We start from the raw sequence: 27,105 nt of genomic DNA on the forward strand, positions 1-27,105 counted from the left end.
GCAAAACATATGTTTTATACATGCTTAAGGCATAAAAGGTTTTATTGCTCTAGTTTGTTAGCTGTAATTATATCCTATTTTGATACTTAGATGTTGTAACATTTTAATTAGTGGTATTTGCCAATTTAAGAATATTTTGATACTCTAGCCAAAACATGCATAGTACTAACCTCAGCCAGTTTCATACATTAGCCTCAACCCCCCCCCCAATAAAGTAAGATCCAGGGTCCAGCAGAAATGGATCTTTTTCAGTTACCTTCTAACTGTCAACGAGGAGGGGAGCATCTTTAACTTGGAAAACAAACCATTGCCCAGACTGAGGCAGCAGCAGAAAAAACATGTTACATGCACGTCATCCTTTGTTTACTGCTGTACTTCTATTGTAAAGTTATCTTTTGAACTTTTCATAGATTTTTGCCCATAAAAAATGACCAGGAAAAATTAAAATAAACCCCCAAAGTCTCTCCAGTGCAGATTTATGGATAATGAATGCAGAGCTAGGATACCATAATTGTTCTGATTAACAAGTCTACTATATTGGAAAGATGGTAAACTACATTATTTAAAAACGTAAATAACTGAGCATTGTTATGGAACTGCATCAGAATTATGGGGAGAGTTTTAAAATCTGGTCTGCCTTCCCTTGGAGTTTACGTTCCATGGAAGAAGGTTCCATTTGTCAGTGAATAAATATTTGATTACACTGTTTATACTCTATACGCAGTGGTGCGGTGGCTAAGATGTGAAGCTTGTCGATCAGAAAGGTTGGCAGTTCGGCAGTTTGAATCCCTAGTACTGCATAACGGAGTGAGCTCCTGTTGTCCCAGCTTCTGCCAACTTGGCAGTTTGAAAGCATGTAAAAATGCAAGTAGAAAAATAGGAACCATCTTTGGTGGGAAGGTAACAGCATTCCGTGATCCTTCGGCGCTTAGTCATGCCGGCCACATGACCACGGAGACGTCTTCGGACAGCGCTGGCTCTTCGGCTTTGAAACGTAGATGAGCACTGCCCCCTAGAGTCGGGAATGACTAGCACATATGTGCGAGGGGAATCTTTACCTTCAAATTCTCGCTTTGTTTCATCTCTGCCTCCCTGTTCTAATGAACATCACTGTGGCTGTTACTAGTAAAAATAATTAAAATCAGATTTTGAAATGAGTATGTTTTTCTTTGATGATTCGATTTTATTTTCATGTCCAAGTACTTTGTTCATCAAGTGCTGCATAATACTGGTATAAAGAAGGCAAACCAGTGTTCCCAAACCAGATGCCCTGATAATGTGTTTGGCTACATTTATCATTATTCCTAGCATGTCAACTTGTTGTTATGGCCAACACAGAGGAGATGAAATCCAACGTGCCCTAAAAAGTTGGCTTTTCTAGCAAGCCGGCCTGGCCTGTTAATTTTAACTCATTTTTAAATGTATTGTCTTATAAATTCATTTTTTTTGGATATGTATTTAATTTCTTTTTAACTTTTGGGATGTGTGTTTTTTAATGTTGTACGCCGCCCTGAGTCCTTTGGGAGAAGGGTGGCATATAAATCCAATAAAAACAAACAAAAACAAACAAACAAACAATAGTTTTAGAAAGCATTTGGCTGAGAAAGATTGTCCTGGACTGCATTATTGTCTTCTTTCTAAAGGAAACATGTGCATTCTTTCAATCTTAATTCCTTGCTTCTTTTTGTATATGATAAAGCGATGCTACATTACAATCTATTCAACTGACATGCCAAGAAAGGTTTAAACATATGGCCCTCCTTTTAATCAACACAGAAACCTATGTTAGCCAACATAAAGTACTGCTCAAGAAGTTTCTTGCTTAAAGCTCCTCGGTCAATGTGATAACCAAAGCAGTGTCTCTGGGGAACAACATTGTGATATTATCAGCCTATTTTTGCTATAGTGAAAAGGAGAATCCACAGACATCTTTTCAGGGTTGGGTTAAAGAAAATAAATTCCCTTCAGGTGTTTTGGCAGCAACTTGTAGGATCTTGTCTGTTAGAAGTCAGAAGAAGAATAAAATCTAACACAGGTGATCCACTATTGCATAACATCCATTCTGCGTATGCAGTAAGAATAGCTTAAGATATTCGTCCTGAAATTAGCTACTAGTCCACTTCTAAATCAACCAATTGTTTGTCATGTATGTATTTGAGCCACATGCATTTTAGCTGCGTTCTGATAAATTTATATGAATATACATGTGTCTCTGCGTGAAGACACACACACAAAAAGGGAAGTTTATAATATCTATTTGATATGATATGCCAGAAAATAATTGTATGAACAACAGGATGTTAGAAAAAAGTAATAATATCATGAAGGATACATTTAGAGTGACAGATATATAATAGTACAGCTATATTTTTATGCTCAGTGTCCTGGAGTAAGCATCATTACATTCAAGGAAATTTACTTATGAATAGACAATCTGATAGTAACATTGACCAAGGACTTGTGTATAGGCCCATGAGCAGCAGAGTAGCCTAAGCATAATGTTTTATGGCATCTTGAAAATATTCTGAGAGCATACAAATGCAGTTTTCTACCCCTGCTCTGTGAATAGTAGCCTGGTTTTGGAAAAAAATGTTTTAAAAACATTTGCAAATTTAATCACATTAAAATGATCCATTTTGGTTTTTTCAAAAGGCAACTGGACTTTCTTTGTTTTTCCTTGAAGATATTTCACTTCTTAACTAAGAAGCTTCTTCAGTTCTAGAATTGAGAACTGAAGAAGCTTCTTGGATGAGAAGTGAAACATCTTCAAGGAACAAAGAAAGTCCAGTTGGTTTTTGAAAAAGCACCTTTGGGACAACCATGACCTGGATAACTGAGAATTTTCTTAAATCCATGTTAGACCTTCCCAATCTGGGGAAACTTCACTAAGACTACATCTCCCAGAATTCTTACCCACCTTGGCCAATTATTCTAAAAGTTATTATGCAGAACATTTGGATGGCATCAGATTGGTCAAGAGTGATCTAACCATAGGGAAAAAAATACAGAAGTGCTTCTGTGTCAATTTATAAAATGAAAGCTCTGGGGTTTAATAATTAATGTAGATATAGACTTGACATACATTAGAATAAAAAAGAATAGAGCTTTCCTTATTTAACATTTGCCTTGGAGATTTTGGATAAGAGGTCAGATAACGATTTGTGGCAGGTCTTAGTAGGGCTTTTGGCAGATCTCTCCTGGCACAAGAAAGCATGCCATTCTGCTTGCATATTTGATTGACTGGGAAGCTATCAAAGTCCTTCTCTGCAGTTTTAACAACGCCTCATTGAGACACATAGCAAGAATACTTCTGTAGTTTACCTCTTACTGTGGTTCAAGAGGGCTTCTACATTCTTTCAAAAGAAAGCAATGCATACATTGTCATACTGTTTCAACTTGAATTACTACAATTATTTTAACATAAAAATAGGTACCATGCATTAAATAGCTTAAACTAAAGGTTTAAGCGAACATGTCCACGTATATACAGATATATCCAGGTGAAAGAAATAGATAATAGCATATTCCACATAAACAGAAAGTTAAGATAGACAGCATACAGAATTGGAGATTTACCTGAGATTTGTTTATTTTGTTACTTATTTGTTCAATCTGTTACATCTCAATCTACATAAGCCCGTGATAGCGAACCTATGGCACGTGTGCCAGAGGTGGCACGCAGAGTCCCTCTCTGTGGCATGTGCGCTGTTGCCAGCTGCTGTTCGTGTGCACCAGATTGCCAGAAACCCAAAGATCAGCTGGCCGGTGCATGTGCATGCACCGGCCAGCTGGTCTTTGGGTTTCCGGTGCACGCAAAAATCAGCTGGAGGGTGCGCATACACGTTCCGGAAACCCGAAGACCAGCTAGTCTTCAGTTTTCTTACGCTCCAGTGCACGCATGTGCATTCTGGTTTGGGCACTCGGTGCTGTAAAGGTTCACCATCACTGGCATAGGCTCTATGCAGTTTACAGATAAGATGTGCTTCTTTTGAGATTTTTTTCAAATTGATTGCTGACAATGCTATATGTCTACAGGCTAACACTGTATAAACACCCAGGAGCCTGGATAATATTTAATTGTTCTCTTAATTCAACTTTAGCCATTGCAGATATGATGCATTGATATTTAATTATGCATTCTTAAAACCTTCATGTATACATGCTTTCTGGGAATAATGCATAATTTAGGGTACTCCACAGGATTTAAATCAGACTAAATATGTGTCTAGTTGTGAAGTTTTTCTAGGATGAGGCAGCTATAGTGAATGGTTTTATCATGTTCCAACAAAGCAACATACTTGGGAGCAAAAAGGGAGAACTATATATACAAAATTTGCATATTGCAAGTAAAAATGTAATTCCTAGCTGCTATCAATAGCTTTATGATCATGATTTATCACGTTATTTGTATGTACACAGAGAGCTTATGCACTGGAAACAAATTCCTTGTGTGTCCAATCACACTTGGCGAATAAAGAATTCTATTCTATTCTTTTCTATTCTGTTCCATTCCATTCCATTCTGATAAAATTAATGAAAAAACTTTACCCTGCCTAAGGCGAGAGAACCATTCCTGGCTAGAATAAGCTATTTTTAATTAGCTTTCCAGTATCCCCATAACATTTGACTTACAAATCTCCACTGTAAAAGTTTGGCATCTCCTCGGTTTCTAATGAATTTCATTGGATAAAGCAGAGAGGCAATTTAAGATGATGTTTAAATGAATTCAAGTAGTGTAGTTTACAGTAGGATTTTTTTTCTATGAGTTAATAATGAAGATATATTAGAAAATGACAAAGAGAAACATGTAGGAACACAAGACTAACAATATAGAGTAAGATTTGGTTTACTGTTTTCTTTTATAATTTTGTTTGTACAATGTTATATATGTGAGTATCGTGTTGGGAGCTGTACCAGCAGTATGAAAGCTGCCAAAAAAATTTGTATACCTATTTACCCTCCCCTATATATCTGGAAACCAATAAAATTCTGTTTAAAAAATAATAATGAAGATCATGATTCAGCAATGATCAAGATAATCCAGGATAGCCTCCGGAGGCTGGGGAAGGCGAAAAACGGCCCCAACAGTCCAACTAGAAGTTCAGAAATGATTTGTTTCTGGCTTCTGGAGGGCCTCCCCAGGCTTCAGGAAAACCTCAGTTTTCGCCCTCCCCAGCCTCCGGAGGCTTTCCTGAAGCCTGGGGAGAGCGAAAACGGAGGCTTTCCTGAATGAAAAATGCCCCCACCAGCCCTCCGGAAGGGCAAAAAATCAGCTGGCCAGTGTGCGCATGCACGCCAGAGCTGACGGCTGGTGTTCCATCAAATATGGTTCTATGTGCCACCTCTGGCACATGTGCCATAGGTTTGCCATCACAGCCCTACATAATGTCAATCTAATACAGAGGGTGCAGGTAATCCTTGATTTATGACCACAATTGGGACCAGGATGATTACTTAAGTGAGTCGCTCCCAATTTTACGACCTTTTGCTGTGTTCATTAAGTGAATCACCTGGTCATTAAGTGAATTGTGGTTATGAAATGAATCTGGCTCCCCCCATTGACTTTGCTTGTTGGAAGCCAGCTGGGAAGGTCACAAGTGGTGATCGTGAATCCCTGGCACCCTGCTGTCATTGTAAATACATATTGGTGGCCAAGCACTTACATTTTGATCACATGACTAACCATAAGTTCCAGGGCTGGTTTATAAGTCCCTTTTTTCAGTGCCATCATAACTTTGAATAGTTGCTAAATGAATAGTTGTAAGTCAAGGACTGCCTGTATATGTTACTATGCATTAATCGACAACTCAGGAATACGTATTGGAATTTGGGGGTGGATGCGTCTTTATCAAAAGTCTAGAAAGACCCTTAGGCTGCTTCTATGAATTCCTGCAGAAATCTGAAGCATGTTCTCTCGTGGAAACAAACACATGTGTCTGTGCTGCAGATAGCCTGCCATAAGGAACACCTTTCTGAGATAATGCTAGGAGCAGAGAAGACATTGTTCAAGACTCAATTAGCAAGTATCTAAAAGTTTTCTAAGTATTTTAATTTTCTTATTTGTCACTAATTCAAGTTAGTGAATTTTGGCCATGGAGAAGAACATTGCTATTTAGAATATGATGCCATTTTGAATCACACCTTAATTTTGCTTCAGGTAACTGCAAGATTTTTGCTTTGGAGGAATCTATTTTTATCTCTGTTTCTGAATTAGGCTGTTTTAGGCATTTATGCGGAAATGACTGTATAACTTCTGAATCTGTCAATGCACCAAAATTTGAGTGGCAATTGTTATATCTTTTCGTTTGCCTGTTTGTTTCAGGGCCAGTTTTGTGACTATTGCAATGCTGCTGATCCTAATAAGGCTCATCCAATAGACTATGCTATAGATGGAACAGAACGCTGGTGGCAAAGTCCTTCTCTCTCTTTAGGTTTGAAGTATGATGAAGTGAATGTTACTTTGGATCTAGGACAGGTAAGTACGGTTCTGCCTACCTTGTTGCTGACTTAATTTGGATTGGCTGAAGTTCTGTGTATGTGGTTCAACATGGAACATGGAAGCATTTTGTTGTAAGGTGGTATGCATAAACTACTAGCCTCTTGCAGCTTTGACATAGGATCAAAATTCATATATTTCCCCATTGATATGATAAAAAAGTGCCCTTCAATTTTGCAGCCATTGAGAGGTCAATCAGGTTGAGAGACTATGTCCAGGTTTTATTTATTTATTAAATTTACATGCTGCCCCTATAAAGATGACACATATAAAGATGACTTTGGTGGTTTACAATTGAACAAAAACGTAACTATGAAACATTAACATTGATATTAGTGGCAATTAAAGAACTAAAGAAAAGGTTAAAACGAGAGCATGTACAGTACAGGGGTGGACTTTTGTCTCTCATTCAACCCACCACTTCCAGAATAGCATGTTCCCATCAGGGTCCCAAGTCAATTGGCCGAACCAGGTTTTAAGGCTCTTCTAGAAGTTTCCACACTTCTAGAAGACTAAACTTAGATCTCACTTTAGAAGGCAAGATGTTCCAGAGTGTGGATGCCACAGCAGAGAAGGTCTTCTATTGATCCTGTTAGAACGGGTAATGAAAGGCACAAAAGGCTAGCTATAACAGCTCTTTATTCAAGTACGTGCAAACATCCACTGATTAGATGGTCGGACAGCTCCCCTTTTAAATGGGAGCTGTCCGGCCCTTCAGCCAATCAGGTTCCCCTCTGTTCCCGCCAGCAACAGAGGACCTGATTGGAGACTTCCATTGTCTAGCAGCAATAGAGGGGGAAGTATCTAACAGATCCCTTCCCCAGTCAAAATTCCTTGGCTGGCAGGATAAGAAGAAAGTCTTTTCTGTAAGCACGAGTGAGGCAGGCCAGTCCCACTGAGGTGAGACGGTGCCTCAACGTGGTCCCATTTCAGGTTCACTTATCATGCAAGTCCCGACCTTCTTAACCGTGGCTTATTGAATAAACTACAATTGGCTAGGTTAACATCTCATATTAAGCCATAATGGATTTCTAAATTCCATCAGAATATTAAAATACTAAGCAATATAAGTACATTTATATCTGTATTTTGCTAAAGAAACCAATTCATAATAATAATAGGTTATCACATTTAATAGATTAGTATAATATAACAATAAAACTAACCAATTCAGAGGAACCATAGGCTAATAAAGTAAAATCAACAGGATTTCTAACAAGGGTGAATTGGGTTAGACATCAAAGTCCTTAAACCCTTTCTCAGCTGTTCTTGTTCCTGTTTCTATTGTGCTGGTGGAGCCCATGCTGGGGTTTAATCTAGTTAGCTTGTTTGTTCTTTTTTCTTCCTAGGGAAACATGCATTGCATTGTTAGGAAACATTAGTTCTACTATATGGTAAGCCACTCATTAAAATACGCACAATTAGAGGAAAGGTGTTGCAAACAGATCTAAATACTTTTTGAAAAATGCCATGTTCCTCTTATTCTCTCTGATTAATTCCCCTTCCTATATGATAAATATAGGATTTCAGATTTCATTAAGGTGGGGGAATTGTTGTGGAACAAAATCTTCTCATGTTTTCTCTCCTGCAATGTGAAAAAACCTAAATGTGTTTTTGGATTGCATGCAAAGGAGAGATTCTAGCTGCCCATATTCATAAAGGGTATTGTTTAACATTCTTCCTGGGCTGTGATAATTGTTGAAGCTGGTTTTGTTTACAAAGTCTATCCAGAAAGCATGAAAGAAATAGATGCATATAAAATTCAATAGTACTATTTAAAATGAGATTCATAGTAATTAAACCAAAGGAAATATAGCCACAGCTAGTTCCTTTTCTCAGTGGCTAAATTCATACGTCACACAAAGCTATGACTTTTAAACCATGGCTTGTTGACTTGGCTGGGTTCATTTCTCAACTTAAGTCAGAACAAAGCAAATTAAACAAAGCTTCTTGTGTGGCTAGGTCCAAGCGAGTTACAATGAGTTTTATTCTTTCTCCAGTAATTTGATCAGCATAGGAATACAATTGAACCTCACATTCATTTCTTTTAATCTTATATTTTTAATGTGCTCTTTTCTGAAAAAAAGTGAATCAAATACAATTCTCCATTTGCTTAGCCTTTGAACCCAGATTTTTAGAACAAAGTGCTCAAAGCATTTTTGTTTTCTTCTACATGCAGTTTTTAAATTCCTAGCTCCTTTTGTCTGTGTCAAAATCAACGCATTTCCCAAAGTTCATAGAAAATGAGCCAAATGAAATCTTCATTCTATATAAATTAGTGGCCCATCACAAAAATGATAGTAGAGGGAAATTTCCAACCATGAAGACATTTCCTAGGGAAGGGAGGGGGAGGGAGGGAGGAAGGAAGGAACAAATGAAGGAACAAAGGAAGGAACAGAGACATACATATTGTTCTGCTCTACTGCAGCATAGTGATAGGCTGGTTCATGTGAAGCAATATGTTAACACTGCAAGTGAATAACAGCTTATTAGAATTCCAAGATGTTATGTAATATACTTTGCCCACAATAAAAACCTGCAGGTAACAATACAATCATCAACCTGGCTACCATTTCTGATTCTTTTTATCCTGCTTTCTCGCCTTCCAGTTCTTCTATTGCTATTTGCTGCTTTACTTGTATTCTTATCTTAGCTACATCCTTCTCCTCTTCCCTTCAGTAAGTATAGCTCTTTCCAGATGTGTGCTGAATCTTGGAGAATATATCCTTGGTTTTCAAATACTCTGCTTAGTTTCTAGCAACCATATAGACTCACATACAAGCCAAAGATTTTAGGTGTTCAAAATGCACACCCCAAAATCAGTTTAGGTGTTTCTGCGGATGAATTTATCTGTAAATATAAACAAACTTTTAAAAGATGTATATTTTGTGTATATATTCACAGATAATCCTATTGCAGATAAGCCAATCTTTGAATTTTTAAAACTAAAATGCCATTAAAATGCAGATCATTTAACCACAGGTGGTACACTTTTTATGGTATTTCTGTTTAAAAATTCAAGGGTTGACTGATACATGAGTATATCTTCTATATATATAAAAACAGGTGTGTAGGTGTGTGTGTGTGTGTGTGTGTGTTCTAGCATAACTCTGGAACACCTCGAGCAATTTCAACCAAACTTGGTACACAGATGACTTACGCTCTGGAAACAAACACTGTGGGGGTAAGACACTCCTAAAACCCTTCGGATTGTGTGTTCTGTTAAGATACAGCCTGTTGTGCCTTAAAATGGCTTCTATTGTACAGCGCAGTGGAGTTGCCATGATAACGGCTTCACAGTATTCCACAATGGGGCTCCTTCTGGTAAGGGTGAAAATCCAACATTAGAAATTTCATTTGGTCCAGACATTTTCCCCCTATAAATAAATACCCGGGCATGTAAGAGGTAAGTGATGTTAGCAAAATAAGACTTGTGAAGGATTCATGGGCTCTTACATTGAGAAATTTTAAGCTTCTCAGAGTCAACATACTGTATGTGTGTTGAGCAACTATATAAAATTGTTGGATAAATAATAATAAAGGACTCTCTGTTGAACTCACAAATGTAGTGACTCAGAATATCTATGGCTTCCATTCCCTTCTCTAAGTTGCCCCTAATTTTTAGCAGCACATTCATAAACTTTTATGAAGTACTATGGTGAAGTTATCACTTTCTTAAATTCTATGCAGCTTCACGAAGTGGATCCATATTTCTGCCTATCCCAGTTCTTAGTGGACTGGGTGTGTTTTCCCCAGATGACAAAGCGTGGGTTCACCAAATACAGGCTTTGTACCAGTGGTGGGATTCAAATAATTTAACAACTGGTTCTGTGCCCTAATGATTTCTTCCAACAACCAGTTCACCAAACTGCTCAGAAAGTTAACAACCAGTTCTCCCGAAGTGGTGCGAACTGGCTGAATCCCACCACTGCCTTGTACCTTCTTCAAAATGCAGTGAAGCAGCTTAATACAATATGATTGAGGAACAGTACAAGATACTAGATTTCCATTGCCCCAGGTAAAGTATTAGACACATTCATAAATGCGTGCACAGGCATGTACACTTGGGTACACCTCTTTACCAAGATCAGTGGAGTGCAGAAAATGTCTGGAAAAGTACACTAAAATATTGAAATTTTTTTTGAGAAGATATAAAAATTACCACCACACTCACGGATTTAAGATACGGTCAATTCATATTAAATACTATGCTTAAAAATATCCTGATTTTCAGAGCAATTAAGCAGGACAGTGCTGTTAAAATCCATGGGATCTGCTGCTTGAGTAAGTGGTAAAAAATTTACAAGCATCTTCTAAAGAAGCTTTAAAAGTAGACTATTTGGCCAGTAGTTTTGTAATTTACTGGAGGTGAAATAATTTGAAAAGATCTTCTCCCTCCCTCTTTCTCCCTCCCTCTCTCCCCCTTCCTCTCCCTCTCCCTCTCTCCCCTCCCCTCTCCTTTCTTTTCTTTCAAAAAATATCATTCAATATGTCCAATGTTAAAATGTTTTGCTTCAGCCTGTATTAATTAATGTAAGTGTTCATCTCCTTTCATTGTAATCTATAGTTTGTTCTGGTACCCTCTACTGTCCAACCATTAGGGTCACATCCTATCATATTAAAAAAAAGAGAATTCAAGACAGTAGCATTTTCCCATGAGAAGGATTCTTATAATTAGTTCCAAAATCTTATTTTAAATTCATCTGAGCCATTAGTCTGTTTGTAACTTTCAAAAATCAAAGTCTCATCTCCTCTTTTGTAGATTATTCCAAAAGAATGTTTCATGGCCTTAAATTTGAATTTAAAACTTCTTTCACTATGGATTGAAGAAATATTATCCAGTGCTGTAAAACCTGTTGATCCAAAGGTTTCTACTAGCTGAAAATTAGTTAACAAGCAATTTCAGAAAGGGATTACAAAAGGGAAATCTACAGTAGTGCAATTAAAGCAAAAATACATCTATTCCCTTGTCTTCCTGAACTCTGTCATTCAGTCTTCTTAGGAGAAACAACCATAGGGAGCACTTGTGGGTGATCTCAGTTCTACTTCTTGTCTGGAGAGGAATTATGAAGCCATTCCACTTGTTTTGCATGAATTCTTCATTCTGTCACAGTTGTCAGATCTGTTTTTAGGGGAAATATCTTCAGTCTACAATTTCTTCTGTGGAATTTCAGATAAGATGGTTATTTTTTACCAAAGAAATATGCCCTGTAGTTCCTTTACAGTAGAACCCTTTTCAGTTCTGAAACTGGTACGTAGAAAGATGTATGAAATAATTAACTATTCTTAACATAATACTAAGCAGCAAACTACTTTAACAACATTACAATACTAAAACCAATCCTTTTCCCTAGCTAGAATTAATTTTGATTCAATATCCAAGCTGAGAAAAATAGACCCTGTGGCCTCATGAAGTCCTTTGTCAGAAGAACTGACTGACTGAAGAAAGTTGAAACACCTTCCTGTCTACAAAGTATCCCATGAATATCAAACCACACCCCATGGTGCTCTTTCTTTCAGAAAATTCAAGTTCCTGCTTGTTTCCAGATTTTTTCCCCAAAGAACCTCTTCCCTTACTTAATTTTTCTTTAATATTTATTTGCAGATCAGTGTCCTACTCAAATTGCACATACTGCAAGGATTTTGAAAAAAGTTACGTTATTTTTTTACTGTGTTGCGATATAATTATTTCTGAGTTGTTTATCATTGCATCCGTAAGCAGCTAGATAAAGGGGTCAAGAAACATCCCCAGTTTTTGATGTGGATTGATAATTACTGCATGCAGTTCCAGCTTTGCCTGCCTGATGAGGAAACTTCTCCAAAGCATTTTCTTCCTTACTTTTCTCTGCATTATAGACAAAAACAGGGAAGTACTATGTGCAGTCAGGTTTCCAAAATGACAAGTTTTAGAAACAATAGAAGAAATGTTATTACCCTAACAAGTATTACAAGTACCACAAAAATGTGGCCTGGTTCAAATAAGTCACTTATCACTGGTGGATTACAAATGAAAGAGGTGGGGTGGGGTGGGGTTAAATAAAGTCAACAAAAGTATTTGGGGATGCACCCTACAAAGGTAGACTGAAGGAACATGGGATGTTTAGTCTGTAGAAAGAGGAATGAGGGGAAACTTACCAGCTATGTCTAGGTACATAAACGGAAACTACAGTGAAAATATTCAAGAGCTGTTTTTCGTGTTATGTAGTGGGCCCACTGGATGGAGAAAAACGGCAGGAAAAATACTTATACTCAGCAAACTAATAGATTTCTTTATAACATCTCTATTTTGGAGACATAATCCAAGCAATACCAACATATTACAAGATAAGTCTCCCAACCTATTCTTTTTCCTGTCCTTTGGGAGAATGGCTGTTCTGTTTATAGCTTTGACTATAAGAGATGACCAGGCCGAGCCCGAGGAAGAAGTCAAATGTGTCATGAGTCATGAATCCCTTCATGCCCACAAGAGATCTAACTTCAGCCCGCCTTGAATTCCAATTTGCTTGTAATATTTCAGATTCTTTTTTAAAAAATATGTTTTATTAATACATTAAAAACTCCACAAAAAGCGCATTCTAATATTTTTTTTTATAATGCTTTCCTCCACTGGGATTTCTTCATTTTTCCATTGCTGTGCAAACACAATTCTTGCTGCCCTTAACATGTGTAAAATTAAATATGTATTCTCTTTATTATACTGTTCTGGTAAAATACTCAACAAAAATATTTCTATTTTGGAGACATAATCTAAGCAATCCCAACATATTACAAGATAAGCCTCCCAAACTATTCTTTTTCCTTTCCATTGGGAGAATTGCTGTTCTATTTATAGCTTTAACTATAAGAGATGACCAGGCTGAACCCGAGAAAGGGTCAAATGTGTCATGAGTCATGAATCCCTTCATGCCCACAAGAGATCTAACTTCAGCCCACCTTGAATTTCAATTTGCTTTGTAGTAGTTCAGATTCTTGTAGCGCGCTTAAGCTGGCAATAAATATTTATATTCACTTGAAGTGCCTGGATTTTCTGATTTCCCTGTGGCTGTTAAGATTTTATGGAAAGATGACTGAACAACTTTGAGAAATAAGTAAAAAAACGAGGACTAGAAGGTAAAAAGTATCTAGTATTGCCTTATCTAGATGTACTGGTTCATCATCATCAAATACACAGTTGGCTTACCTACTTTAATAAACTTGGCTAATGTTAAAGAGTAAACAGTTCAAGATTATGACAGTGTTCCAAGCAAAATATCATGAAAATTAATGTTGACAGAAGGTTTAAGACAAGTGAAACTGAAGGCTTATGTGATAAAAATTGCTAACTCTAGAGTACGTAATTTTACTGAATTGAAATATATCCTAGATTCAGGAGCCTAGTTACATGTAGACCACCTTATCCTTGGAAATGAAAATATTTTTTAATTCAAACATTTTTATGTTTGATTATTGCATCGCACTGATGAAATGTCCCTTAGTTTACTATGACATATCCAACAGTTTGACATCTGTGGTATAACTTCTCTTTAAGCAAGTTATAATCGAGTGAACTTCAGCTTTAGAAACATAGCTTTAAACTCTAAAAATATTTATCCAATTTTCACTCATCAGCAGCAGTGGGTACATTATTGAATAAATAATATAGAGCAGACTCACTAATACAGGTGCCTGTCAGGTGTCCAAAGGTGTGAATTTCAATCTCCATCACTTCAGCTAGCTTGGCCACCCCTTAGATCAACTGGCAATCAGTAAAGTTGTAGTACAATATACTTATAGTAACAAAGTTAGAGAAGGCTAGTAACCATACTGTGGTGATATTTTAGATTGCTTATACTGCTGCCTCAAACTTTCTCATCAGTGATCACTTTAAGGTCACTTTAAAAATACAATTGTTGGATAAAAGTCGAATAACTGAAAAAAAGAACAATATAAAGTAAAACTAAAATGCATAAACTATTTACTATTACATGAATTCATGTAAAACCAATAATCCTTTTTTACGAATCAGCCAAAGGCATGGTTACTAAAGTAAGCATACTGGATTTTAAACATTAATGGAAGATACAATTCTCAGTGGTTACTTCCCACATCAAGACCAGTATGCTTTTCCATGTCATACTCTTGGAAACGAGTGCATTTTATGACTTGCTTACGGATTTCCTATAGGCAGAGATAGTCCACTGTGGACATAGAATAGAAGCCTCATAGCCAAGTTAAAAAGTTCTTTGCTCTGCTTTAGCATAGATAATCGTACACATTTATGGCATTTTCTCATACTAGATTAAACTATGAATCCATTAAAATCACACAATCACCTGTTTTGACTGGCAGTGGTTCTCCAGGCCTTGGTAATGAAGTGTTATACTACTTTATAATGCCTTGGTAATGCCACACTTGAACTACTGCATTCAGTTTTGGTCACAACAATGTAAAAAGATGTTGAGATTCTAGAAAGAGTGCAGAGAAGAGCAACAAAGATGATGAGGGGACTGGAGGCTAAAACATATGAAAAACAGTTGCAGGAACTGGGTATGTCTAGTTTAATGAAAAGAAGGAGTAGGGGAGACATGATAGCAGTGTTCCAATATCTCAGGGGCTGCCACAAAGAAGAGGGAGTCAAACTATTCTCCATGGCACCTGAGGGTAGGACAAGAAGCAATGGGTGGAAACTAATCAAGGAGAGAAGCAACTTAGAACTGAGGAGAAATTTCCTGACAGTTAGAACAATTACTCAGTGGAACAGCTTGCTTCCAGAAGTTGTGAATCCTCCAACACTGGAAGCTTTAAAGATAATGTTGGATAACCACTTGTCTGAAGTGGACTAGAAGACCTCCAAGGTCCCTTCTAACTCTGTTATTCTATAACTATTAAAAGGAATTTTAAGTTGAGAAATTCAAAATATTTTAAAATGTCTTGGGATGATATTTTAATGATAGGCTTTTCTGTCTTGAATGAGTACTGTTTAATTCATCAATTTTTTCAAATATTAAACTATACTTTGGATAGTGTGGTCTCTGTGTACTTCCCCCAGGGCAATTATTCTATTGACAAAGTCCACCTACACTCCTTTTTATTGATTTATCTAACAGTAACTTTATAATTGTCTCTGAAATTCTTTGTTTTTTTAGTCTGTTCAACAGACTAGATGAACCTTGATCTACATTGATAAATAGAAAGGATTTGTTTTTTGAACAAAGGCCCACAATTAACCTTTGATTGGCGTACTGTAATTTAAAAAAATGGATGGTTCACATCAGAAATGAAATGAATTTGAATTCATCCGATTTATAGTTAAATGTAATTATAATTTAATTCAGTTAAAATACAGTACATTCCACTCATGTATAACTTTTCTCTGTTGTCACACTAGATATTAATTTGCTAATAATTTTTGAAAATCTCTTGGGGTTGCTGTCAAAGGTACTTCTCATATCTAATATCATTATTTTCAATCCTTAAATTATTAAATGTCAAAATGATCACTCGCTAATTCATACATAATATCAAATAGTAATAGCAATAGCACGTAGGCATATACTGCTCCATACACTTTCCAGAACTCTCTGAACAGTTTAGAATATCAGCATATTGCTCCCAACAATCTAACCTAATTTTTTTGACCTCAGAAGGATGGAAGGCTAAGTCAACCACAAGCCCATCAGGATCAAACTCTAGACTGTTGGCAGAGTTAGTCTGCAATACTGCATTCAAATCACTGTGCCCAGGACAGTATTAATATTATGTTAATAATTCCTCCAAAAATGTTAATGATTCCCTAAAAGTACATAGGACACCTAGAAATGGATGCCAGCTCACTATCAATAAAAAACTTAGCTTACTCATTCTACTATATAGTATCATAGTGCTATCAGGTATATTCTAATGTTCTTTTATATATTTTATTACCAGTTGTTCCATGTGGCATATGTCCTCATCAAATTTGCGAATTCTCCTCGTCCAGATTTGTGGGTATTAGAGAAATCAATAGACTTCGGAAGAACATATACACCATGGCAATATTTTGCCTGTGAGTATGAAACACAGCTCTTTCAGTGGTTATAGTACTTTTTTCTTCAAAAAGAAAAAGAAAAGAATTCAAGCGAATTGAATTTTATAGAGTTAGTCATGCTGAATTGTACACAGAATGAGTCTAAAATGCTGTTCCCTAATTCATAGTTAAGGTAAACAATAAAGTCAGGTAATAGTAGTGGGACCAAGATACATTGTGGCTCATGCCTATGATAACCCAAAGTTTTTGTTACTGTTTAAAAGAATTCATAAGGTAGCTTTATTCTCTTCAGAACTAGTGTGGATTCTATATAGGTTACTGTTTACCTTCCTTTTTCTTCATTCTGTTCCCTGATTCAAATTCATTAAACATTAATATTTTAGTAAGTCAAGAATATACTTTGACACAACTTTGTGAGACCATCCATACACTTTGGAGAACTTAGGAGGAGGATTTCAGATGCCAAACCTGCTCCAGCATGAGCTCTTGTGCTTTGATGATATCACGTGTCTTACTTATAAATCTTATTATCAAGACTAGAAGACACAATTAAAAATACCAGAGACTGAACTAAAAGTCACTTTCTTTTTTAAAAATTAGATTCTAAGGCAGGCTGCTGGGAACGTTTCAGAAAGGAAGCTAACAGTCCTCTCAGGAAAGATAATGATGTCATTTGCACAACAGAATATTCTCGGATAGTTCCTTTAGAAAACGGAGAGGTAAGCTGAAGTCATCAGTGTTCTAATGCTTGCCATTCTGTCGTTGTTCAAATATTATTGCATGTATTCTTTTAGTACTTCTAGCATAATAAATTCTAGGAACTTGGTTTGTAATTATCTATGAATATTCCTTCTCATATCTGCCTTATTCATTGTATCCACTTTTCCTACTTTACTGTGAGTTGGATTCAGTAATAGTTTGATTTAAGGAAAAGCCCACTTTGACGAGAACTCCTTCTTCCAGATATCCTTTCTTGTTTCTCTAGTCCAGTGTTTCTCAATCTTGACAACTTTAGGATGTGTGAACTTCATCTCTCAGAATTCCACAGCCCAATATGGGAGTTGAAGTCCACAAATCCTAAAGTCACCAAGGTTGCAAAACACTGCTCTAGGCTATTCTAAGTTACACTACTGACCATTCATTTTAAGGCTATTATTTTCTTTTTTATACACCGTTATTTTTATATAACTACCAAACCAAGATGAAACAAATACCTTAATTTGGAATTGGGAGCATCAATATAAAGATAGACTTGTTTCCCATATCAGTCGGTTTTCTTAAACCAATAACATTTTACTGGTATGAATAAAGTTTCCAGTTTGTTCATAAAAATGTTCCTTGAACTGAATTCCAAGTTAGCAGAATTTATTAGTATTCTACAATGAGCTTTTATTGAAAAGAACTCTGAACCTGCTTTTGCTGATGGGGAAGTTCCATAAGAACATTGTGTATATTCTTTTTGCTATAAAAAAGCCTTTGATTAAAAGAACTTTTTCCGCTTATTTATGTATTTCTTGATTCTTCATGCTACAGCAGGAAATAAATACACATTGATCGGTGTTAACAGTATTCAATCCTCTAGTAATGTACCGATACCTGTTACTGATATTTGTAATAATCATAGTCAATTCTTTTGAACATATTGTTATTTACTCAATTTTTTTTCTAGTTAGATGAGCAATCAATGTTAAGGATGTTAATCATCCTTTAGTTTATCATGAAGTGTGAACTTAACCAATATGTCATCAAAGTTCGAAAATATAACAGGACGTAACTTGACAATTTACAAGGGGTTCTTTCAAGCTCTGTTCAAGTACCACCTGACTTTTTAAAGAACTTACACTTCATCCAATTAACCATTTGAGAATGGACAAGCCCTCTCAAATGGAAGCCAATATACCCTTAAAATTCTACATGTTCAATCCCAAAAATGGGTTACTAATGGGAAAGTCAACATAAGATGGGTGGAGATAAAGATTAAAACATAAGATGAATGCTAAAATCATTTATAGATGTATTCTTAACAATTTTTAAAAATATTGAAAATAAAGCAGTTACTATTGATGTATCCATCTCTCTTTTTTGAATCAGATTGTGATATCATTGGTAAATGGCCGTCCAGGAGCAAATGATTTCAGCCATTCTTCCATACTTAGAGAGTTTACTAAAGCCACAAATATTCGTTTACATTTCCTCAGAACCAACACTCTTCTTGGACACTTAATCTCTAAAGCTCAGCGGGATCCAACTGTGACACGCAGAGTGAGTTCCTGTTCTTTTTGACAGAGGGAATCCAATAGATAATAATGGCATTATTCTGCAAAACCTTTGATCAATTTTTAATTAGCTTGTACTTACTATTGATAATTTAGGATATAAACATTCCATTTAATTTTCCATATTATAGTGTTGCATATTGCTTGAAATTCAGATAGAGAGCAAGGGCAACGAACTCAAAACCCTTTCTGTGTGCATGTTTTCATATATGGCAACTTTTTATTGAGTAACAATATTGTCCATTGAGTTTAACTTTTGTAAACTGGCATAATCTTTACAGAGTGTTAGGCAAAATGGTTGTGCACACTTCTTGTATCTGAGAGATTTTTAAAAACCTGAGATGGCAAAGAAAGGTACAATATTTGTATCTGAAAACATCACCACTTCCACAGGATAGCAATTTGAATGGGCTCTTATCTGTCACTAAAATATGGCTAATCCCCTGTTAATGGATAAATTTACCTGTGCAATCTAAAAGCTTCTTTACAATAACACTTTATATCCCCAAAACCACAATTTTCTTCTTGAATGTATTATGAAGATTAAATTCCTGCAGACTTTTCATGTATGTGAAAGACTTGCATTGATGAAAGAGGGTAAACTTCTCAATATATTTCATTAGTGCGTTTTTGTGACAGTTAGGGTTGCATAGTATGAAAGAGGATCTTAAAGCAAATATATTGCGGGAATCCTAACCGCCCTACCGCAAAAGAATAAAATATTTTGGGAAATATTAAAAAAGGCAGGATAGAACATTTCCCCTAAAGGAGAAATGGAAAAAAACCAGCACCAGTCTCCCTGCCCCAAAGCAGAAACTGAGGAGGGCAGTTTTTAGAAATGCAGATTTGGTAATCCATTCAAGATAGGATATTTTGAAACTCCTTGCAGCACAGCTAACAAAGGCAGAATGATAGGATTAGAAAGCAGCCCCTCACCCAAGATCCAACACAGGACGAAAGCCATTAGCCCCAATGGGAATTGCCCTTTCAGAACACAAGCCCCTTCATTGCACCACCCCCAGAACAGTTAAAACTTCAAAGTCACAGAAATCTATAAAGATCCATCCACTCATTCAGCCATTTGTTCAGATGACCCAGAACTGCACATTGTCTTTGTGGTTCTGTTCAATAAACCAGCTTTCCAATCAGCCTCCATATTGTTTCCAGCTTCTTTCTCCCAGCTTGGAACTGAACCAGATGGATTTTTCTTCCAACAATATTTTATAGACATAAAAAAGATGGCTCTATTAAAAGTATTCATATCTAATGAACTGCTTTTCTCCACAGAAGTGTACAGGTATACTGGCAAAGTGGTATGGTAGTAGAGTTAGCCAGCTGTTAGTTGCAAAGTTATTATAACTAATGCTGTGATCTCCTGAAGATTGGAAAGTCCTTATTTTGGGCAGTCTTAAAAAAACATGAACCCTGGAGGCATACTTGGCTCAGATTCTTTCTATTTTTTTAATTGCAGGATACATATTTTGTTTATAGCTACTTTTTTTTGCTAGCAAAGCTGGGATGTATATTTTCAATATTTTTCAGGCACTGAATAAAATGCAGGCAAGTGATCTAAGGAGAAAATTTGCTTCAGCTTTCAACATGGTAGGACGGTATTAGAAAATATGAAACCCTTTTTAAATAATTAGAAATCTATAAACCAGATTTATAGACATAGGTACAAATAGAATTTGTAACATAAAACATTTTTTTTTCTTGGTCAGTGTGAATAAACTTTTCATCAGTACATTGCTGGTAGGGTAAAATATCTTTCTTACACATACACACACACACACACACCATTCTTATTGACATTTTCAGTGAGTCATCCCCAACAAGTATAATTTTATCATCAAATATCTTGGTGATAGGGAGTGGTAGCAAAACAATGAACTGTTAATTCTTTGAATACCATTTTGATTATTAAGGCTTGAAAATGACTTCTAACCCAATCCTATGAGTATTTACTTTGAATAAATGAGTAAATACTCATTTACTTGGAATTATTCTGGTCCAATGAGCCTTATTCAAATTGTAACATATAGGAATGCAGTACAACCCTTTGTTAATCTATCCAGAAGTTCCACTCAATTCAGGGAAATTTGTTCAATGTGATTTTTTAAATAAGCTTGAACCCTTGATTTTAATTTGGCTCAAGGCATCTCTACAAATAGTAATGGAAAAGAATTGGATAAATAATATTGAGAAATGACCAAGTATTTGAATTAATAATGTAAAGGATATTATATTGGCCATTGAGAGAATAATGAGGGGAAATGACTTTTTAATATTCGGCTATCTCTATATGTATATAATAGAATAGAATTTTGTTGTGGCCCAGCAGTGGCCAGCTGAGCTGTTGGTGGACTCTGACAGCTCAGACCATTGTGGGACTGCTCTGGAGGATGAGGAAGACTCTGGAGGAAGACTTGGAGTCAGAGCAGGAACTAGAGAGGCCTGTTGGCTACCAGGTGGCATCTGAGTCAGGGAGCAGTGAAGAGGAACAGAGGGAGGTTGTCCCTGATGTCCCCTGTGCATAGAGCTGAGAGGAGAAAGGAACAGCTGTGGAGAAGACGTCATAGAAGGAAGTAGGGACAGCTGGCTAAGGTTGTGGCCCCTCCCAAAGAGTTTATAGGTGGAGCGACGGGAGGGGAATCTTTGCAGGAAACAACATTCTATTTTACTCGCCATTGAGAAAGCATTCCATAAGTCTAATCTTGGTTTCTTGAAGATAGTGTTCTAGGCTCCTAGCCAAGTGGTTTTATCTCTGTAATTAGTCATGACAGACAGCCAAGCCTGTGCCTGCATATTTATTAGAATGACGGGACAGAACAGAATTTCTTCTAAGGACTGTTGTGCCATCAATCAGTTGTTCACCACACTAATAGATTTTCTTCCATGATTTATCCACAGCCTGATATTTTAGATTTTCCAACAACACTCCCTTCACGACTGTAACTGAGTTATTATTGGTCATCATCTTCTCTTCCACCCCCCACTTTTCTCAACATTAAAGCTTTCTCCAAGAATGCTAAGTTTTGGCATATTGTGTCCAATACCAGAGTTATTGTAAATATAAATAGACAAATACTTTTCCCAAGTCCTGAAATAATCCTATATTTATTCCTAGTTTAAGGTACTTCTGGGTTTACTGTCCAAAATCTCAGAATAATTCTTTCAAACTGAGTTAATTAGGCAGGGTACAAACTGGCATTGCCCTTAACTCAATAGAGTTGTTTTTACAGCATGTGGCACTAAAGTTGATGAAAGGTTGATGAAATAATGATAAGCTACGAGTACTTGATATGAAGAAGGGAAATTGAAGAGAAAAGATGAGATGGAAATTTGTGCCATTGGGAAGCTGCCTGCTCCAGGATACCAATATAGTTTTCTGCAGAAATATTCTTGCACACTTATTTCTGCATTGCAGATGAATCAAAAATTAATTGACTTGGCTGCAGATGAGCTGCAGAATTGTGGCAGAATTGAGGGAATATTCATGGAAGGACTCTCGGTCACCCTATGAAGGGTCTTCATTAGTCTTTCTAGTATCTTTAAAATAGGCAAATATTATGTTCATTTTAAAGATAAGGGAACTATAATGTAACTGATTGCCAAAAGACACCAAATGAGTCCCATAGCTGAGCTGAAAGATTTCAGCCCTGCATTCATAGCTGTAGTATTGTAACAACTTTTTTCTGGGGGAAGCCTATAATATGCCCCCCATACAGCTTTTTAAGCTCTTCACCTGTTTATTATAAGTATTAATACAATTCCCTCCCTTTCCTTCCGCTGTTTCTTGTTTTCTCTTTCACCTATAAAAAAACAAGGGACAAAAAGCCAGAAGTCTGGTAGTATCTTTTCTGATTAACAAATGTTATCAAAAGGCATTTGCATTTTTGGAGAAGTTGCTACCAACCTCTTTCTAATGATTTACCTTAAGTAATGTACATGTTTGGAGAATATACTGTATTTTGTGGACTATAAGACGCACCAAGATTTTGAAGAGGTAAATTTTTTAAAAAAGTTTTTGCACTCTGCAGGCCTCCCAAACCTTCTGTATGCCTCATTTTCTGTGAAAAGCATGCAGAGAGTTTGAGAGGCCTGCTGGGCTGGGTGGGGCAAAAAGAAGCAAAAAACGACCTATTTTTCACGAAAATTAGGCCGTTTTTTGCAAAAAAACTAGGGCATGCATAGACTTTGGGAGGCTTGTAGAGTGTTCCTGGGGACTGGGGCAGGGCAAAAATGGGCCTGGTTTTTGCAAAAAAAGAGAGCATGCATAGGCTTTGGGAGGCTTGTAGAGTGCTCCTGGGGGCTGGGGGGGGGGCAAAAATGGCCCATTTGTTGCTCATTTTTTTCCTTGCCAGGCCCCAGAAGCACTTTGCAGGCCTCCCAAAGCCTATGCACAAAGCCCATTTTTGTGAAGAGAGCAGGGTTTCGGGAGGCCAAAAATGCTGTATTTAGTATATAAGATGCACCCAGATTTTCACCTTCTTTTTTTTGGGGGGGGGGGGGAAGGTGTGTCTTATACTCTGAAAAATACGGTACTTGGGCCAAATCTATATTTTATAGCAAATAATAAGTGTCCAACTTACATCCATAAAAATATTTAACATAACTTTTTGAACAATTTATTGTTCTTCTTCTATTTGTCTACAAATCTTATTTTTTTCTGTTATCTAGTACTACTACAGTATAAAAGACATCAGCATTGGTGGACAATGTGTTTGTCATGGACATGCTGATGTATGTGCTGCAAAAACTGACCCAGATTCCTACAGGTAAAGTAACCAACTGTACAATCAAAACAACAGTTCTTACAAATGATTTTTTGTTTATGTTTATAAAATAATGGAGGTGATTTGGGGATTCTCCTTGCTCCAAAATCTCAGATTATAGTAAAGGTTATTCATTCATCCATCCCCATGGCTATGATAAAATGAGTTTTATTTGAAAAAACTATTAGTCTCCTGTATGGCCTTTTTAGTACAAATGTGGGATATACATTTCATAAACAAATATGTTAACATTTGAATTTGTATTATCATTGGATTAGGAAAGGTTGTCCAAACTTGTCAACTTCAAGACTTGTGGATTTCAACTCTCAGAATCCCCCAGTCTGAATGGCTGGCTGGGAAATTATGGGAGTTGGGTCCACAAGTGTTAAAGTTGACAAGTTTGGAAACCCCTGGATTAGGACATAACCTATATATTATATTATTATTATTTTTTTAAAAAGACATCCCATAAAGAAATAAGATATGAAAAGTACAACAAAAATCATGAAAAGTGCAATAGGGGAAATTTATCTGAGAATTACTTAATAATTATAGGTTCCAATGTGAGTGTCAACACAATACTTGTGGGGAAACCTGTAATCGTTGCTGTCCAGGGTATAATCAGAAAAGTTGGCAACCTGCAACAGCCAGCAGCCCAAATCTCTGTGAACGTAAGTCATGCAGAAAGACAAGTGTTGCTTTAATGTAAACACAGGTCACACTTGAAAGGTTTATATTGTATAATGATAACAATCACGTAAATGGTAAAACAAATTAAAAATGAATCCCACCGTTGCTCTGTATTTCTTCAGATTTGACCTGTGATTCTGCAATTTTCTAGAGCAATTAAATAGCCTTTTAAAAATCTCTTGTGTCAAGCCAACTTGATTAAAGTTGGTAGGGGGGAATGCTTCTTGATTCAAGCTGAGCACATATTATCTGCCTTGCTGCTGATTGTGGAAAAGTCAGGATGCATGTGCAATTTGTGATGCTATTTTTTTTAAAAAAATCAGTGTTATCTTGCTCATTTTGTTCTGTTGTTAAAAAGAATTTTAACCCACCATCTTTCTCAGCCTGCAACTGTCATGGCCATGCCTTTGACTGCTATTATGACCGTGAGGTTGAACGACGTAAAGAAAGCTTAAATCTTCATGGACAGTATCAAGGGGGAGGAGTCTGCATTGACTGTCAGGTAAATCCCCCGTAACACCTTTTGTAGTTTGATAAGTACATGAAAGTTGCAAATGGCATGCTGAACTTCAATTGTTCTGGGCTACAAAAGAAAGTAATTTTCTATCACTCAAAGTTTTATTCAATTTTGATTACCAACTATGCTGGACTATTTGGTATAATTGAACTATTTTAGGCTCGTAGGGCTATTTCTAAGATTACATGATTTAGATAGTGATTGGGCCAGTGGTGGGTTACTCTTACTGTTGCTACTAGTATGCTGATTGCAGTCAGTCTGTGCACAAGCCTGATGTGCACTGTGCCTGCGTGTGATGTGCGTTGCCCACACATGCGCAATCCACCGCCCCTGCAGCACCCAGCTGCTTGTCGGGGCACATGCAGGCACCCCACGCTGTGTGTGTGAGTGCAGTGTGTGTTTTGGCACAAAAACAGCCTATAGAGCGTGGGTGGGCGGGTGGACCAAATGAGCCACCGTACCGGTAAGCTCTCAGCTGCTCCCGGCCACTACTGGTATGGCCGTACCAGGCCATATCCGCAGCAACCCACCACTGGATTGGGCTCTCTTTGCAGTCATGTGACTGAACTTCAGGCACCCAGCAACCCATCTGCATTTACAACTGTCCCATGGTCATGTGATCACATTTTATGATGGTTTTGCTGAAATCCCGCACTTTCAGTTTTCAACAAGAACCTGTCCATAGCGAACCTTTGGTTTGCTTAATGACTGCAATGTTCACTTAAAGACCGCTGCAAAAAAGGTTGTAAAATTTTAGCCATTGCGATATATGAATATACTGTAATGGGCAGGCTTCATTACGGTCTTAATTTAAAGACTACGTAGAGACTATTCAATCAGTAAATAGTTTTAACTGGTAGAAAGTTCCTCTTGATGCCTAGCTGAGCTTACCTCCTTGAAGTTGTGACCCACTGCTTCTGGCTCTATCCTTTGGGCAATAGAAAATATGTCTACTTCCATTTCTGTGTTATCACATTTCTCTTCAGTTGTCTTTTCATTAGGCTCTATCCTTGTGTTTCTTGTGGGGCTTGTTTTCCAGAATCCTAACCAGTGGTGGGATTCAAATAATTTAACAACCGGTTCTCTGCCCTAATGATTTCTTCCAACAACAAGTTCACCAAACTGCTCAGAAAGTTAACAACCGGTTCTCTCAAAGTGGTGCGAACTGGCTGAATCCCACCACTGCTCCTAACCATCTTGGTTGTCCTCTGAGCTTGAATAGTTGTTGCTGTCCTTTTGAAATAGGGTGCCTAGAACTGAATTCATCTTCCATATTAGGATGCATTTATTACAATTGATATTTATAATTGTAAGTGTTTTATATCAATGCCATGTTGGAATAAAATTAAAAAATACAAATACTGAAATATCAAAACTGATGAGATCTCATATGAAAATTCAGATATTTCATGATAATGTAACCATTTTTAATTTTATTTTGCCCTGTGATATTATATAAAATCATGTGATTTTATATCAGAAAATGTTGCTAATCTCTGTCAAACTAAAGTTACTGTAACATTCCTGGTTCAGTCTGCATTCCTGATACATTGTCAGAAATCCCAAGACACTGTACTTCTGCTCCATCAATTTTTTTCTTCATTGTGGAAACAAATTGAAAGTTGTCAAAACTTGAATTGTTTCTTTATTTATCTCTTCTTCTGACTTCATTTCCCTTATACCGGTTTCTTCTGCATTTTACCCCATATAGCACAACACAGCTGGTATAAATTGTGAGAAATGTTTAAAGGGATACTATCGTCCATATGATGTTCCAGTCACAGCAGTGCATGGATGCATACGTATGTTCTATTTTTTAATTCTTTTTACTAGCCTCTTCCCCTCAATATATGCTAATAATAAAAAAAATATGATTCAATACTGTATATTTTTACATGTGAAGTTTGTTCATACTACATATAATGCTTTTTAGTTTAGATTACATGGGGAAAGTTCTCTGTTCCCTGTCTTTCTGATTTTTTAATATATCTCCTATAAGGCTATATACACTACCAGTACCTCACAATGTATATGAAGTAGGATAATTTGAATTTGATCATTTGTGCTGCAAGTGAGGTCACATTATTAAATGGCCTGTGTTAAGTAATTAAGCTCCCCGTTAGGAGAGCGAGTGTGCAGAGAAGCGTAATGAGAGTGGTATGGAAGAACAGCATACAGGGACACCGAATAGAATAAAATATAGTAGTTTACTATGTGGAAATATAGAGGTATTCAGAGTCCAATTTACAGTCCAAGTCATACACGGTTCAGTCAGTCAGTTATCAATATTCTCAGTTTAACCCACAAAGTAGCTAACAGTAGCAAGACTCAGTAACTCATGATAC

The 27,105-nt window shown here is 36.7% G+C and overlaps 1 protein-coding gene across 1 annotated transcript in view; it reads left to right on the top strand.

The window, feature by feature from the left end:
- Nucleotides 1-27,105, top strand: part of LAMA3 (laminin subunit alpha 3) — a 142,711-nt gene that overhangs the window by 3,799 nt on the left and 111,807 nt on the right. The window contains exons 2-9 of the mRNA XM_081950278.1: nt 6,323-6,475; nt 16,403-16,520; nt 17,103-17,221; nt 18,594-18,764; nt 23,459-23,556; nt 24,109-24,224; nt 24,627-24,745; nt 26,472-26,562. Of these exons, the coding sequence (XP_081806404.1) occupies nt 6,323-6,475; nt 16,403-16,520; nt 17,103-17,221; nt 18,594-18,764; nt 23,459-23,556; nt 24,109-24,224; nt 24,627-24,745; nt 26,472-26,562 (985 nt within the window). The remainder of the gene's footprint in view (nt 1-6,322; nt 6,476-16,402; nt 16,521-17,102; nt 17,222-18,593; nt 18,765-23,458; nt 23,557-24,108; nt 24,225-24,626; nt 24,746-26,471; nt 26,563-27,105) is intronic.

Source organism: Natrix helvetica (genome assembly GCF_964273705.1).
Source record: "Natrix helvetica genome assembly, chromosome: 4".
Lineage (NCBI taxonomy): Eukaryota > Metazoa > Chordata > Lepidosauria > Squamata > Natricidae > Natrix > Natrix helvetica.